We start from the raw sequence: 17,475 nt of genomic DNA on the forward strand, positions 1-17,475 counted from the left end.
TAGTCCCATTTGTTAATTTTTTCTTTGTTTCCCTTGCCTGGGGAGATATATCCTATAAAAAATTGCTGTGAGTAATGTTCGAGATTTTGCTGCCTATGTTTTCTTCCAGGATTTTCATGATTTCGGGTCCAACGTTTAAGTCTTTGACCCATTTTGAATTTATTCTTGTGTGTGGTGTAAGAAAGTGGTCTAGTTTCATTTTTCTGCATGCATCTGTCCAGTTCTCCCAACATCATTTATTAAATAAACTACCTTTAGCCCATTGTATATGCTTGTTTCTTCTGTCTAATATTAATTGGCTAAAAGTGGAGGTTTATTTCTGGGCTCTCTATTTTGTTCCATTGATCTGTGTGTCTGTTTTTATGTCAGTACCATGCTGTTTTGATTACTATGACCTTACAGTACAGTTTGATATTAACTAACATGATTCCTCCAACTTTATTCTTTCTCAGGGTTGCTGTTGCTATGCAGGGCACTCCATTTGTGATTCCATACAAATTTTTGAAATATTTGTTCTAGTTCTGTGAAATACATCATTGGAATCTTGATAGGAATTGTGTTGAATCTATAGATTGCTTTGGCTAGTATGGACATTTTAATGATGTTAATTCTTCCTATTCATAAACATGGTATGTGCTTTTACTTATTTGTATCTTCTTCAGTTTCTTTCTTCAGTGTCTTCTAACTTTCTGAGTAAGGTCTGTTACATCCTTTGTTAGATTTATTCCTAGATATTTTATTCTTTTTGAAGCAGTTTTGAATGGGGTTGTTTTCTTGATTCCCTTTTCTGTTAATTCATTATTGACACATGAAAATGTTGCTGATTTCTGGATATTAATTTTGTACCCTGCTACTTTACTGAATTCATTTATCAGTTCTAGTAGTGTCTTGGTGGAATCTTTGGGATTCTCTGTGTTTAGAATCATGTCATCTATAAATAAAAACAGTTTTATTATGTTCTTTCCAATTTGGATGGCTTTGATTTCTTCTTCTTGTCTGCTGTGGCTAGGACTTCCAGTGCTATGTTGAATAAGAGAGGTGAAAGTGGACATCCCTGTCTCGTTTCTGATTTTAAGGGGAATGTTTTAGTTCTAGCCCATTGAATATGATGCTGGCAGTGGGTTTGACATACGGCCTTTATTATATTTAGGTATGTTCCCTCTATTCCCATGAGAGTTTTTAATCATAAATGAGCACTGGATTTTTATGACAGGCTTCTTCTATATCTATTGATGTGATCATGTTGGTCACATCAGTACCTTCCTTCATTTTGTTTAAGTAGTGATTTACCAATGTTGTACCCAACCTTGCATTCCTGGGATAAATCCCACCTGATTATGGTGTATGATCTTTTTGATGCATTGCTGTATTTAGTTTGTTAATATTTTGTTGAGGATTTTAGCATCTATGTTCATCAGGGATATTGGCCTATAATTTTTTTTCTTTGTAGAATCTTTATCTGGTTTTGGAAGTAGGATAATGCTGGCCTTGTAAAATTAGTTTGGGAGCCTTTCCTACTCTTGAATTTTACGAAATAATTTGAGAAACAGAGGTGTTAGTTCTTCCCAGAATACTTGGTAAAATTCCTCTGTAGGGCCATCCAGTCCAGGACTTTCGTTTGTTGGGAGATTTTTGATTACTGCTTCAATTTCAATAGCGGTAATTTGTTTTTCAGATCCTCTGATTCTTCCTGATTTATTTTTGGAAGGCTGTAAGTTTTTAGGAATTTATCCATGTTGTCCAGTTTGTTGGCATATAGTTTTTCATAATATTTTCCTTATACTACCTTGCATTTCTTTGGTGTCAGTTGTTATTTCTCCTTCATTTCTGATTTTATTTATTTGGGTCCTTTTTCTTTTTTTCTTGATGAATCTGGTTAAAGGTTTGTCAGTCTTGTTTATTTTTTAACAGAACCAGCTCCTGGATTCACTGATCTTCTATATTGTTTTTGTAGACTCTACTATACTTATTTCTGCTCTGATCTTTATTTTCCTTCTACTCACTTTGGGTTTTGTTTGTTTTTCTTTTTCAAGTTCCTTAAGTGTGAAGTTAAATTGTTTATTTGACGTTTTTCTTGTTTTTTTTTTGAGCTGGCCTTTAATGCTATGAATTTCCCTTATAGGATTGCTTTCACTGTGTCCCACAGATTTTGTATTGTTGTGTCCTCATTTTTATTTCTTTCAAGGAATCTTTTGATTTCTTCCTTGATCTCATCATTGACCCATTGTTTAATAACATATTATTCAGCTTCCATGTCTTTGTGTGTTTTTCAGTGTTCTTCTTGTGATTGATTTCTGGTTTCATAGCATTGTGGTCAGAGAAGATGCTTGATATGATTTCAGTTTTCTTAAATTTATTGAGACTTGTTTTGTGTCCTAACATGTAGTCTATCCTAGCAAATGTTGCATGGGCCCTTGAAAAGTATGTATAGTCTGCTACTTTGGGGTGAAATGTTCTGAAGATATCAATTAAATCCATTTGACCTAGTGTGTTGTTTAAGGCTGCTGTCTCTCGCTGTTGATTTTCTGCCTGGAAGATCTATTCCTTGAAGTCAGTGGTATATTAAAATCTCTGACAATGACTGTTTTTCTATCATTCTCTCCCTTTCTGTCATCAAGATTTGCTTTACATAATTAGGTGCTCCTATGTTGTGTGTATAAATGTTTGCTATGGTTGTATCTTATTGTGTTGTACCCTTTATCATTATGTAGTGTCCTCTTTGTCTCTTACTACGTATCCTTGGTTTTAAAGTCTATTTTGTCAGATAACAGTACTGCTATGCCAGCTTTTTTCTTTTCCATTTGCATGAAATATCTTCTTCCATCCCTTTACTTTTAGTCTATGCATGTCTTTCAATCTGAGATGAGTCTCTTGGAGGCAGCATACGTATGGGTCTTGTTTTCTGATCCATACAGCTACCCTATGCCTTTTGGTTGTAGCATTTAAACCCTTTACATTTAAGGTTATTTTTGACAGATACATATGTAATACCATTTTATTGTTAAACTGTTTTCCATTATTTTTTTTTCTGTCTCCTTTTCTTCTTCTTAAAGCAAGTCCTTTAACATTTGTTACAGTACTGTTTTGGTGTTAACAAACTCCTTTAGCTTTCCCTTGTCTGGGAAGCTCCTTATTTCTCCTTCAGTCTTAAGTGATACCCTAGCTGGGTAAAGTAACCTTGATTGTAGGTCTTGCTTCTTACCACCTTGAATATTTCATGCCATTTTCTTCTGACCTGAAATGTTTCCTTTTTTTTTTTAATTAAATTTATTTTTTCAAATACATTTGTCTCTGCCTACCCTCCACCACTTTCCCTTGCCCCCTCCCTCCCTCCCTCAACTCTTCCCCTTTGGTTTTGCCCATGAGTCCTTTCTATATGTTCCTTGACTTTCCCCTTCCCTTCCTTTTCCCCTGCACCCCCTCCCTCCTTCACTCTTGTCTCTGTTGGTTTCTTTTCCTTTCAGTGTTGCTGGTCTTATTTTCCTTGCATCTTTGTATTGTTGGTTAGGTTCCGCTTATAGGTGAGATCATATGGTATTTGTCTTTCGCCCCCTGGCTTATTTTGCTTAGCATAATGCTCTCCAGTTCCATCCATGCTGTCGCGAAATTTAGTAGTTCTTTTTTTCTTTCTGCTGCGTAGTATTCCATTGTGTATATGTACCATAATTTTTTGATCCAATCATCTACTGATGGGCATTTAGGTTGCTTCCAACACTTGGCTATTGTAAATTGTGCTGTTATGAACAATGGGGTGCATAGGTCCTTTTGAATTGGTGTTTTGGGATTCTTAGGGTATAGTCCCAGCAGGGGAATCCCTAGATCAAAAGGCAGTTCCATTTTCAGCTCTCTGAGGGAATTCCACACTGCTTTCCACAGTGGCTGCACCAGTCTGCATTCCCACCAACAGTGTACTAGGGTTTCCTTTACTCCACAGCCTCGCCAGCATCTGTTGTTTGTTGATCTGTTTATGATGGCCATTCTGACCAGTGTGAGGTGGTACCTCATGGTGGTTTTGATCTGCATTTCTCTGTTGGTTAGTGATGCTGAGCATCCTTTCAAATGCCTCTGGGCCCTCTGTATCTCCTCCTTGGAAAAGCGTCTGCCCAGGTCCTTTGCCCATTTTTTGATTGGATTGTTTGTCGTCTTGGAGTGGAGTCGAGTGAGTTCTTTATATATCTTGGAGATCAAACCTCTATCTGATGTATCATTAGCGAATATATTTTCCCATAGGGTTGGCTCCCTTTTCATTTTGCTGATGTTTTCTTTAGCTGTGCAGAAGCTTCTTATTTTGATGAGGTCCCACTTGTTTATTCTTTCCTTTATGTCCCTTGCTTTCGGAGACATATCAGTGAAAAAATTGCTGCGTGGGATATCTGAGAGTTTCCTGCCAATGTTCTCCTCTAGGACTTTGATGGTGTTGCGACTTATATTTAAGTCTTTTATCCATCTTGAATTTATTTTTGTGCATGGTGTCAGCTGATGATCCAGTTTCAATTTTTTGCATGTAGCCGTCCAGCTCTCCCAACACCATTTGTTGTAGAGGCTGCTATTGCTCCATTTTATGCTTCTGCCCCCTTTGTCAAATATTAGATGCCCATAGAGACCTGGGCATATTTCTGGACTTTCTATTCTGTTCCACTGGTCTATGGGTCTGTTCTTGTGCCAGTACCGGATTGTTTTGAGTATGGTGGCTTTGTAGTAGAGTTTGATGTCCAGTATTGTGATCCCTCCTACTTTGTTTTTCTTTCTCAAAATTGCTGAGGCTATTCGGGGTCGTTTATGGTTCCATATAAATTTTTGAAATGTCTGTTCTATTTCTGTGAAATACGTCATTGGTATCTTAATAGGGATTGCGTTGAATCTATAAATTGCTTTGGGTAGTATGGACATTCTGATGATATTAATTCTTCCAATCCATGAGCACAGTATACGCTTCCATTTATTTGTGTCTTCCTTAATTTCTTTCTTCAATGTTGTATAGTTTTCTGCGTGCAGGTCTTTTACTTCTTTGGTTAAATTTATGCCTAGGTACTTCATTTTTCTTCTTGCTATATCGAATGGTATTTTTTTTCTGATTTCTTCTTGTTCTATTGCATTGCTGGTGTACAAAAATGCCTTTGATTTCTGAATGTTGACTTTGTATCCTGCTGTTTTGCCAAATTCACTTATTAGGTTGAGGAGTTTTTTGGTAGAGTCTACAGGGTTCTCTATGTACACTATCATGTCATCTGCAAACAATGATAGCTTTACTTCCTCCTTTCCTATTTGGATGCCTTTTATTTCTTTTTCTTGTCTGACCGCTGTGGCTAGGACTTCCAATATGATGTTGAAAAGAAGCGGTGAGAGCGGACATCCTTGTCGTGTTCCCGATCTTAGTGGGAAAGCTTTCAGTTTTTGCCCGTTGAGTATGATGTTGGCTGTATGTTTTTCATATATGGCCTTTATTACATTGAGGAGTGCCCCATTTATTCCCATTTTGCTGAGTGTTTTGATCATAAATGGGTGCTGTACCTTATCGAATGCTTTTTCTGCATCTATCGAGATGATCATGTGGTTTTTGTCTTTTATTTATGTGACGTATTACCTTTATTGACTTGCATATATTGAACCATCCCTGCATCCCTGGGATGAATCCCACTTGATCGTGGTGGATAATCTTTTGAATGTATTGCTGGATGTGGTTTGCCAATATTTTGTGGAGGATTTTAGCGTCTATGTTCATCAGCGAAATTGTCCTGTAGTTTTCTTTCTTTGTAGGGTCTTTATCTGGTTTTGGGATGAGGGTGATGCTGGCCTCATAGAAGGAGTCTGGGAGTCTTCCCTCCTCTTGGATTTTTTGGAATAGTTTGAGAAGGACAGGGGTTAGCTCTTCCTTAAATGTTTTGTAAAATTCTCCTGTGAAACCGTCCAGCCCTGGGCTTTTGTGTGCTGGGAGTTTCTTGATTACTGCTTCAATTTCCCCAGCTGTTATCGGTCTGTTCAAGCTCTCCGTTTCTTCCTCCTTCAGTGTTGGAAGATTATACTTTTCTAAAAGTTTGTCCATTTCATCAAGGTTTTCAAATTTCTTGGCATATAATTGTTCGTAGTAGTGTCTGACAATCCTTTGTATTTCTGTGGTATCAGTTGCTATTTCTCCTCTTTCATTTCTGATATTATTAATTTGGGTCCTCTCCCTTTTTTTCTTGATGAGTCTGCTTAAAGTCTTCTCAATCTTATTTATCTTTTCAAAGAACCAGCTTCTGGATTGGTTGATCCTTTGAATTGGCCTGAAATGTTTCTGATGAGTGTTCAGATGACAGTCCTAATTGGCGCTTTCTTGTAAGTAACTACCTGCTTTTTCTCTTGTGGCTTTTAGGATTCTCTCCTTATCTTTAAGCCTTATATTTTAATTATGATGTGTCTTGGTGTAGGCTTCTTTGGGTCCAACTTGTTCAGGACTCTCTGAGCTTACTGGGCTTGTGTGAAAACTTTCAGATTAAGGAAGTTTTCAGTCATTGTTTTTTCAAATGGGTTCTGAATCCCTAGCATGCTCTCTTCTTCTTCTGGTATTCCCATGATGTGGATGTTGTTCCACTTCATGTTGTCCAAAATGTTTCTTAAGTTCTTCTAATTTTTTAAAATTCTTATTTCTTTTTGCTGCTCTGCCTGGTTGTCCTTTTCTACCATGTGTTCCAAATCACTGATTCAGTCCTCTGCTTCTTCTAACCTACTATTTATTCCTTCCAGTGTATTATTTATTTTAGATATTGCATTCTTTATTTCTCACTGGTCCTTTTTTTATGGTGTCTATGTCTTTTTTTACATGCTTTTGTGTATCTTTATAGTTATTACTTTAAACTCTCTATCTGATAAATTGCTTCCATTTCATCTAGTTCTTCTGTGGAATTCTCTTGTTTTTTCATTTGAGATCTCTTTCTTTGTCTTCCAAGTTTGGCTGCTGCTTTGTATTTTCCACCTTACTTGTTAAACTAACCAGCCATTAAACTGATCAGTTGTTAAACTAACCAGACTGCAATCAGCTTAAGCTCGACAGGGTAGGGCGCTTGCTTCTCCTCAGGCTGATGCCACTTGGAGAGGAGTGCGGTGCCTGAGAAAGATGGCTCCTACGGTATGAGGGATTACTCAGCACAGGGAACCTGGTGGCTGTTCCTTCAGTTCTCTCCCCAAAGTGACCAACCCTAGACTCTCGTCAAACATTGTCTAGTCCACTCTGCCCTCCTTTTGCTGGAGCCCAGGGTAAGTGGCTGCAAATGGAATTTTGTGCATTGGCCCTTTGAAAGGTTCTCTGGGTCTTCAGCCATCTCTCCCTGGCAGACAGAAACCCTGCTGCTTTTCACAGCTGGATTTTATCTGGGTTCCTTTCCAGCTCTGTTGCTGTAGAATGGGGAGCCCAGCTTGGGATTTAGACCTGACGCTTCTCAGGGGAACCCCCCAGCTGCTGAAATACCCCTCCAGATCTGCTGCCTATGCGAGCCTAGCCAGGCCTCTCTCATCTCTGCACTCCTTACCAGTTACGTTGTGGTGAAGTGGTTTCTTTTGTCTGTGCATGGTTTTAAGGCTTCTCTCCAGCTAGTGTTCAGTTGTTTATTCAAGATGCTTTCTCTACAATTTAGTTGTAATTCCAGATTGGTCCTGGGAGGAAGTTAATGTAGCTTCCACTTATTCCTCCCCATCTTGGATCTATAATAATTGCAGATTTTTTAAATATAGTTTTTTTAAAAAAATCATAAGACAGTTGTCAAAACAATACTATCAACCAATTTGATGTAGTTAATATTCATAGAATATTATGCCCAACTATTGCATAATACACATTTATTTTTAATACCTTTCTTGAGGTAAAATTAAGATCCCATAAAATTAACCTACTGTAAGTGTATAATTCAGTGATGTTCAAAAAACATATTGATTATACAGTCATTGCCATAATCTAGTTTTGGAACATTTTCATCACCCCCAGATGTTTCCTTATACTCGTTTTCAGTTTACTTCCATTCTCACACCAGCTCTAGGATACCAGTGATCTGATTTATATGCCTGTATAAATATTCTAGACATTTCACAAGTGAAATCCTGAAATGGATTCTTTGCATCTTGCTTCTTCAGCATAATGTTTTTGGGCATCTTCCGTGTTACAGCGTTCAGCAGTTGTAGCATGCATTCCTTCTCATTGTTGAACTGTTTCCTCTTAGACATACCACACTTTTGTTTATTCATTTGCTAGTTGATGGATAATTAGGTAGTTCCCAGTTTTTAGCTATTATGAATAATTTATGTATATAGCTTTGTGTATACTTACAATTTCATTTATCTTGGGTAGATTCCTCGGAGTAAAACTCACGGGTTAGGGTAGATTTATATTTAACTTTAAAGAAACTGCTAAATTATTTCCATAATGAGTATACCATTTTACATTCCCATCAACAATGTATAAAGATTTCAACTTCTCAACATTTTTGCCAACATTTAGTATTGTCTGTATTTTATATTATAACCATTCTAGTGAGTGTGAGATGATATCTCATTGTGGTTTTAATTTTGATTTCCCTAGTAATGCTAAGCATCATTTTATGTGCTTACTAGCCATTTGTATATATTGGTTGGTGAAATGTCTTTTCAAATTTTCACCCACTTTTTAAATGTTTTTTGTATTCTCACTGGTTACGTGCTGTTTATATAACCTGAATACAAATCCTTTATCAGATACACAATTTGCAAACTGTGGTTTGAAAACTTTCCTTTGCTTAATGGTATCTGTGGTAAACAGAATTATGGCCCCTCCAGATATATCCGTGTTCTGATTCCTAAAACTTGTAAATAGTTTACCTTGCATTGCAAAGGGGACTTTTCATTTAAGATTAAGATCCTGAGTTAGGCAGTTATCCTGGACTAACTCAGTATACTCACTACAGTCAAAAGGTCCTTATTCAGAGGAAAACAAATACTTAATCTAAGAAAACAAAACAAAAGCAAAAAACGTCATCAAAAAAAGAGATAGATTTGTGGTTTCCAGAGGCCAAGGGCCGGGGGGTGGAGAATTGGAGAAAGGTGACCAAAGGGTACTAACTTTCAGTTATAAGATAAATGAAGTACTAGGGATGTAATGGACAATGTGATGACTATAGTTAATACTACTGTAGGATATATAGATGAAAGTTAACAAAGTAAACCCTAAGAGTTCTCATCACAAGGAAAGTTTTTTTTTTACATTTTCTTTTTACTGTATCTGTAAGATAATGGATGCCAACTAAACTTACTTGTAGTAATCATTACACAATATATGTAAGTTGAAGAATTATGCCATATACCTTAAACTTATACAGTGATTTAAATCAATTATGTATCAATAAAACTGGGAAAAGGAGGTCCTCAGTAAGACAGGTACAAGTATGAAAGTTAGGGAAAAAAAGACAGCGGAACCAGTAGTTGGAGGGTTACACTTTAAAAATAAATGAATGGGCCAGGAGCCAAGGGTGCAGGTGATGCAGGCACCTCTAGAAAAGGCAAAGGAATAGATTCTCCCCTAAAGCCTTCAGAAGGAATATAGCCATGCCAGCATCTGGACTTTAGACTTCTGAACTCCAGCACTGTAAGACAACATATGTGTTACTGTAAGCCACTGACTTTGTGGTGATTGTTACATTACTCCTAGGAAAATAGTAGTGTCCTTTGAAGCATAAGCATTTTTTATTTTGATGAACTTCAATTCATTAGTTATTATTTTACGGATTGTGCTTTTGGAAGTTTTAGAAATTTCATAGTTTTAGTTTTTTCATTTAGGTCTGTGACCCATTTTGAGTTCATTTTTGTTTATGGTGTGAGGTAAGATCTATGGAGTTTTGGTGGGGTTTTTTTTTTGTGCTGTTGTTTTTTGATATGAAAATACCCAGTTGCCCAGCCACATTTGTTGAAAAGATGATCTTTTTCTAGTTAAATTATCTGGAGAACTTTGCCAAAAATAAATTAACTATAAATGTAAGAGGTTATTTCTGGATTCACTTCTATTCCAATGATATATGTGCCTGTTCTTGCACTAATATCACTGTCTTGATTACTGTAACTTCATAGTAAGTTTTGATATCAAGTAGTGAAGTCATCCTTCTTTCTCAAAATTATTTGGGCTATTCTAGGTCCTTTGTATTCCCAAATGAATTTTAGAATAAGCTTTCAATTCTCAAAAAAAAAAAGCCTTCGAGGGTTTTATTAGATATTACCTTGAATTTTTGTTAGGTGTATTTCTAAGGGTTTTATCCTTTTTGATCCTGTTGTGAATGGAATTGTTTTTGGTTTTTTTAAAAATTAATTTATAGATTTTTCAGTGTTAGTATCTGTATATATAAAAATATTTTATGTCTTTATTTTGTATCCTGTGACCTTGCTAATCTTATTTCCTAATTTAAGAATTTTTTGGTGTGTTCCTTGCAATTTTCTGCATACAAGATCATCATCTGTGAATAAAGACAGTTTTAGTAATTTCCAATCTGGATGCCTTTAATTTATTCTTTTTGCTGTATTTCACTGTCTAGAACCTTCCAAGTAATATCGAATAGAAGTGGCAAGAAAGGACATCTTTGCCTCGTCCTTGATCTTAGGGGAACATATTTAGTCTATTACCACTAAATACGATGTTAACTATTGGTGTTCATGGATGTTCTTTATCAGGCTGAGAAAGTTGCCTTATATTTCTGCTTTGCTGAGAGGTTTACTCATGAGTGGGTATAAGGTTTTGTGAACTACTTTTTCTTTAACTTTTAAGGTTAACTTGGGATATGTAACAATAATTTGCATTTGTATGTCAAAACACCTTTAATTCATGTTCATATGTGTAATCCTGGTCACTACTTGGTCATAATATACTACCCATTTCATATGTTGCTCATTTCTGCTAATATTTTTTTAGGACTTTTGTGTCTATATCATGAGGGATATTTTTCTGTAGGTTTTTGTGTATGTGTGAAAAGGTAGGATAGGAAATGAAAAACTGACTGTAAAAGGACATGAAAACCTTTGTGGGGAGATGGTAATGTGTGGTATGGATATATGGATGTACACATTTCTCAAAAGTCTTTAAAGTTTTTGTCACAGTGATAACAAAATATTACTGTAAATATCCTTTATAAATATTGTTGTGTTTAAAAAGTCCTGTGTCTTGATTTAAGATAAACTCTCATTTCCCTTATTCCCATTAAATATTCTAGAGCTACTCACATACTTTTTCCCCTCCTGGCATCTTACATTCCTCACCTATAGGTAGGATCCTAAATGTCATGATTACATTGAAGTTTAAGTAACAAGTCCACCAGTGTTTACTCTTGAAAACCTTGCTGCTAAGTAAAAAGTTATTAAATGAAAGATATTTTCACGAATTTTAATGAGCAAAGTGATGTGTTTTATCTCAATCTAAGATACACAATTTTCATAGATAGAAAAATAAATTTTAAACTTTATAAAAACTTAATGTAAAAGTAAATACATTTAGTTTGATCATAAAGTGTAACGTGGTGATCTATTGTCCTCAACGAAGGAGGAGACAAGATCTTGAACATGTGGGTTGGTGGAGAAGGTGGGAGGCACTTGTTGTGGGGTGGGTACATTCTTCCTTCTACACCATCATCTTAACAAGTGTCTCCCTCTCTGGGGAGGTGCATGGTTATGTTGCACTCAAACTGAACTTAAAAGTAAATCATAACTCAGAGAACCACCTTGAGACTAAACAAGGGCTACAAACATCTCACTTTGAAACACATGAAGGGTCAACGTCTCTGAGAAAATGCTGCCCTCAATGGCCTCACTTGGTGTGTGCATGCAAAAACATTTGGCTTCTTCCCAAATTGTTGAATGGAGAAGATTGGGGAGTGTGTCTTAGTTTGAGATTCTAATGCATCCCCCCCCCAAAAAAAAACGTTTTGTAGCAATTTTTTAAGGTGTTTTGGAGGAAAAATTAATTATACTAAAACATAACTCATCTGAGAAGTGGTGTAACTTCAAGAGTGTTCAAAGCAAAAGTTGTTGATCTATCAATATGTGGGGTAGGTCTGTGTCTGGTGTTCAATTGGAGTGAGCTTCTTTGTTCTGCTGTGTAATAACTCTTCTGTCACACAGATACCTCCTCTGGTTCGGAAGACGAAGGCTCCGTGCAGGGTGACTCCCAGGGGACGCCTACCTCCAGCCAGGGCAGCATCAACATGGAGCACTGGATCAGCCAGGCCATCCATGGCTCCACCACCTCCACAACCTCTTCCTCATCCACCCAAAGCGGGGGCAGCGGCGCTGCCCACAGGCTAGCCGATGTCATGGCCCAGACGCACATAGGTGAGTGCCTGTCCCTGTGTGATTCTTGTACCTAAGTGGCCCAGAGTAGCCAAGTCCCTATATAGAAGTTTATCTGTCTGGACATCACAGCCTTGGAATCTACTCGAGATTCCGCAAAGAGTCCCACTCTGACTCCTGGCCTGCTTTGTGTTTTGGTTTTCCTGTTCTGTGAAACCTTTGGTTTTATTATTTCTCACCATCCCAGATGTCTCCTACAGCTAGAGTTCAGGAGCTTGCTGCCCATAAAGGAGTGCACTTGTTCATTAGGGAAACTTGCAGCCATATCTGTTTTCATATTTTCTTCTCACTTCTGCTAAAATATGCTCCTAAATGAAATTTTAATACTGCTAATAAACAGGCAGGGAATATTAAAGAGTGTTTGCCATGACGTTGGGAATCATTTAAGGAATAAGAGGGCTTTAATCACTACCATTTTCTGTTGTAGGTATTTACATTTCTCCAGTGGTTCATGTCATTTTGTATGTAGATTTTATGATGAGTGAGATCCTCCATATTGGAAAAAACACAAAATTAGGAAACAGTGCCTTAGATGTTTGGAAATAGTGTTAAAAAGGAGATTAAATAAGAATTATTAGAGGAAAAGAGAGTGATTTTATGAGCAGTGTGGCTGTTTCAAATGAGGGTAAGTAAAGTACACGCTTCTCTGCCCCAACTTGTGCCAGCCACTCATTTGAAGTCCTTATGATGTCCAGGTCTGTTCTGATCATTTTCAGCTATTGATTTAGATTTTTAAACACTTCAATAATATCAGAAATGAGACCATGTGTCTAAAGGCAGGACGCAGGCAGCCGTCAGGAGAGCTGGATCTGGTCTCACTTCTCCCATGAAACAGCTGCTGGAATCTTCAAAAGTCACTTCTCCCTTGTTTAGTTTTGTAGTGGGGGAAAAAAAGAATAGCAATTTCTTTCCTTTGTACCTCTAAGAACTGTTGTGAGTAAAAAGGAAAAAATAGGAAATGTCTTCCAAATTTTTTAAAGTAACATTCAAATGCAAAGTGATATTACTGAATTTCAGTGTAAGAAGTTTTTGGTAACATGGGCACTGGTTAATGTGCACTATGACTCTCTGTTTGAAATTATAGTAAGTTAAAAATTAAATGGAAATATGCAACTATTAAATAATTTTAGATAATAAAATGTCTTCCTGTGTGTTCTGGAACCTGAGATAACGGCCGAGGTCCTGCATGGAGTCAGACATGGAATTCCTTCACCTCTGCCTCTCACTCCAGTCTTGGAAATGTGTGTGTTCTGACTCAGTTCCCTTCTAAGGAAGTGTCAGAATTTTACTAAGAGAAACACCTCATTTTGAACAAATTATTTACTGCATTTGGTTTTCTCTTTGAGAATTTACACGTGGAGTGCTGGAGAAAATGATAGTGAGGAGAATTAAATTTACTGAGACTATAAAAGTGTGCATGATTCATGTACATAGGTTCCAATGTAAACCTAAATATAGCTTTTGAGTGTCTGACATTTCAGTAGTTTCTATATTGGCACAAAGATAAATTCCTAGAATATCTGAGACATCTGTAAATATGAAAAAGATTTAGAAAGCAGTGGTGAACTAATAAAATGAAACAATGAGAAATAAAATCGTTATTCCTGTGGCAAAGCAAAAGAAGTAAAAAGTCAGAATTGACAGCATTTGACCTTTTGTTGAGCTCATTGAAAGCCTACAAATGATAATGTATGTGTGTGTTTTAAGGAATTTAAGGTAAAATAAAACACTACCTTGTGCTTCTAAACCCTCATTGTAAGGGGCTTCGGTAGTGTCTACAGAGGCTTCTTTTGCCCAAGCAGTTAGGAAGTGTCTGTCTCCGTATGTCTTTCTTTTTCCTCTGCTTCCCCCTCCCCCTGCCCCAGGAAAGGGGATTCCCTCTTGCTAAGGTTCACTCTTTCACCTTCATTCTGGATCCCAGCTTCTCCCAAATCTGTTAGCTCAGCGCTAAGCTCATTTGCATCTTAGCTGTCCTGTGGGTGAACCCTAGCTTTTGGTGTTACTAACCAGTCACCTCCTCCCCTCCAGCCTGCCCCACACCTGGTTTCTTTCCCACTGCTCATTCTTTCCTCCCCTCCTGGTGGCTTATCTCCTTGCCCTATTTCTACATTCTTACCAATTTCATCCTCTCCCAGTTTTGAAGGCCACCTGCTCCTCCTTCACTCACACACCTGCATTTTCTACTGTGAATTCCTTCAACTAGTCCTCCACATTCTAAAGTGCCTCTGGACACCACCCATTGGCACACCCTGGGCCCTGAGGTCAGCTCGTCTGTTGATGTTGTACTCCCAGGAGCAGACTTAGGGACCTCAGCTGTCCTTGGCTCCTCCTTCCCCCATAGCATCCATGCCTATGTCCTGGGCGGTTGCTACTCGTGGTCCTGCAAGCCTTATTCCTCCCCTTCACTGCTCCCAGGCCCCTGGGCCCAGGCACCTCCGCTCCCATCTGGACCACTGCAGCCCCTTCCACCCCTATTGCCCTTTCTTTACTTGTATCTTCCTGCATCTTGCAGCCCTGCCAGTGTTGTTAGGGCGCAGGTCTGGTCCTGTCTCTTTTCCCAAAAAATGTTTTGGGGATTTTTACCTCTCAAAACTGATTTTCTTTATTTGGATTTTCTACTTAAAGTAATTACTTTTGGACCCATGAGTATCCTAACCCTGTACCCACTGTATGCCCCATTTTCCAGGAATGTCTCACTGACCTGCCTACACTTTGTTATTCGTATGAAAATCCATCTATTTAACTCTGCTTTTCCAATGTTTAAATGTATTTAACTCAAAGTGGTAACACAGACATTTACACTTTATGCACATGAGTTTCACAGATTCTTGAGGGGAAAGCATCCCCACACAAAGGGTTAGAAATGGCAGAGAGGAAGCCTGCAGGTCTGGGCGACCAGCCATGATGGCAGGAATCACATCACTGAGACGTAAGGTACGTAGTCACTTAGTTCCCTCAGCCATCGTGAGGAGGAGCATTATCAGTCTGCACACGGAAGACTGAGGCTTAGAGAGTTGACAGGATGCCCTGGGCAGCCAGCCTAGGAGTCAGACTCCCATCCGCTGCGTGGCAGAGCCTGGGAGACACTCTGTGGTCTCGGTCTCTCCTCAGCTTCCTTGTTCCATTGTTTATTACAAATGGACAGGGAGCTCTTATCAGACAAAATGCAATGAAACTTTGCATAAACAGTAAAGATTTTTCAGTGTCGCCATCACAGTTGGGGCCTTTTATCATGAACTTGAGTTTGTGGACAAAAATCAGGAAGCAGTTGTCCAAAGTTGAAGATTTTTGTTCTGACCTTAGAACATACTTCCTACAATTCTAAAATATGTCTACCAGTTGCATTCATCACATTCACACATACACTCACACACTCAAACACAACACTTATGTGCTCACACACACAGGAAAAGTTAATCAGCAGGAGACGACATAAATAAAGTATATTGTTCTGTCCCTGAGTCATTATTAAAGGAATAAGAAGATAAATTCTCACATGATATATTGTCATGTGTCACTTTTGGTCAAGATACCGGTTAGAGCCTCCCTGTGAAGTGCCTTCCATGAGACCCAGTGAAAGTGGACGTCACTGGTGAAACCAAGGAGCAAAGTCTTCTCTTCCAGTTGGTTGCATGTGGGAGACATATTGGTGCAGTGAGTCGTCCAGCTGAGCCTCCAGCAGCAAGGCTAATGCTTGACTCCCTCAAGAACCAGTTCATTCCCTCATCATTGTCTTCTGCTGAGATCACAGCTGGTGGTTAAACCTTACTCACCTCCATGTTTTCATACAGAGACCTGGTTTTCCACCACCATGTGGAGGGCATGATCATGTGATTTTACGAAACTGGGAAGCCGGGCAGGCCAGACGGGGCCCAGGTCACAGTGGGAAACCTGGGACAGGGCAGTCTTACTGTACAGAAACGCTGGTTCCTTTGAACGTGTTACTCATCATGTATCACCAATTAGTGGACCACGAACATGTTGCTTTTTACACATGAAAACCAGCTTTCCTACTTTTCTTCTCTTTATTTGAGGACTGAAAAATAATTAACATGGCATAAAAGTGGGGTTTAGCACCATGACCCCTGCAGATTCCAGTTCATACCGTTAGAATTAAAGGACACTTCTTTCCAGTGGGTGTTAGAACTGGAGGCATTGTATGTAGTTGTCGAGTGTTCTTTAATTCATTCATTCTTTGAGCTATTTCTCCAGCATTTACTGAGCAGACACTGTGGGCTGGGTATAAGTAACTTCAGTGTCTGAGTATGACGCAGGGAGCCGGACTGAGTTGGATGCCTGCCCGAGCAGGTGATTAGGAGGAGTCAAGGAAGGAGGAATTTCCAAGGCCATTTTCAGCAGTGACCTAGCCACAACCTTGAAAGTGTCATAGCCAGAAACAGCTGTACAAATGGGGTAGCTTACTGGGAACAGAATAAAATGCTGTGTGGGGTGGAGGTAAAGGGAGGCTCAGGGACTGAGGTGGGTACCCTATATTGAGGGTGCCAAAGCAGTGTGCACCAACCGCCATGAAAGATGGCAGAACTGCACTTCCTGCCTTCCTCTCGTGCCTTCTTTCCTCTTCTACTTTGAATTCCTGAATCGTGGGGAACCCATGTCAGCTTCTGATAGCAAAAGCCAAGCAGAGGTAGATGAAGCTGAACCCACCCCATTGGGGGCAGATGTGGAGGTGTCACAGAAAGCTCTCAGGGAGTGTTCACAATGGAGGTGACACTTGACAGGTCGCTAGAAGGATGCTGCCATTTTCCTCTTAATTTAAGGGTACTGGGAAATTGATCTAAGACATTGTGGGATGTCTTGCTCAAAAGATAAAACACTGCTCTGATGAGAGTTCTTTTATTTTGTTTTTGTTTTTTAATTTTAGACTTTATTAAGAAAACTGTCAATTTGAGCAAGAGAAATTTTATTTTTTGCCCTGACTGGCATAGCTCAGTGGGTTGTGCATTGTTCCATAAACCAAAAGGTTGCTGGTTTGATTCCCAATCAGGGCACAGGTTGCAGGCCAGGTCCCCAGTTGGGGATGCGTGAGAGGCAACTGATCAATATTTCTTTACCTCTCTTTCTCCCTCCATTCCTCTCTTTCTAAAAGTAAATAAATAAAAATTAAAACAATTTAAAAATAACATC

The 17,475-nt window shown here is 38.6% G+C and overlaps 1 protein-coding gene across 2 annotated transcripts in view; it reads left to right on the forward strand.

Moving 5' to 3' along the window:
* Window positions 1-17,475, forward strand: part of DIP2C (disco interacting protein 2 homolog C) — a 425,367-nt gene that overhangs the window by 263,780 nt on the left and 144,112 nt on the right. For both annotated transcript variants that reach the window (XM_054591598.1, XM_054591599.1), the window contains one exon: window positions 12,103-12,312. In XM_054591598.1, the coding sequence (XP_054447573.1) occupies window positions 12,103-12,312 (210 nt within the window). The remainder of the gene's footprint in view (window positions 1-12,102; window positions 12,313-17,475) is intronic.

This window comes from Pteronotus mesoamericanus, unplaced genomic scaffold (genome assembly GCF_021234165.1).
Source record: "Pteronotus mesoamericanus isolate MK-2021 breed Mesoamerican mustached bat unplaced genomic scaffold, CSHL_Meso_final scaffold_232, whole genome shotgun sequence".
In the NCBI taxonomy this organism is placed as follows: Eukaryota; Metazoa; Chordata; class Mammalia; order Chiroptera; family Mormoopidae; genus Pteronotus; species Pteronotus mesoamericanus.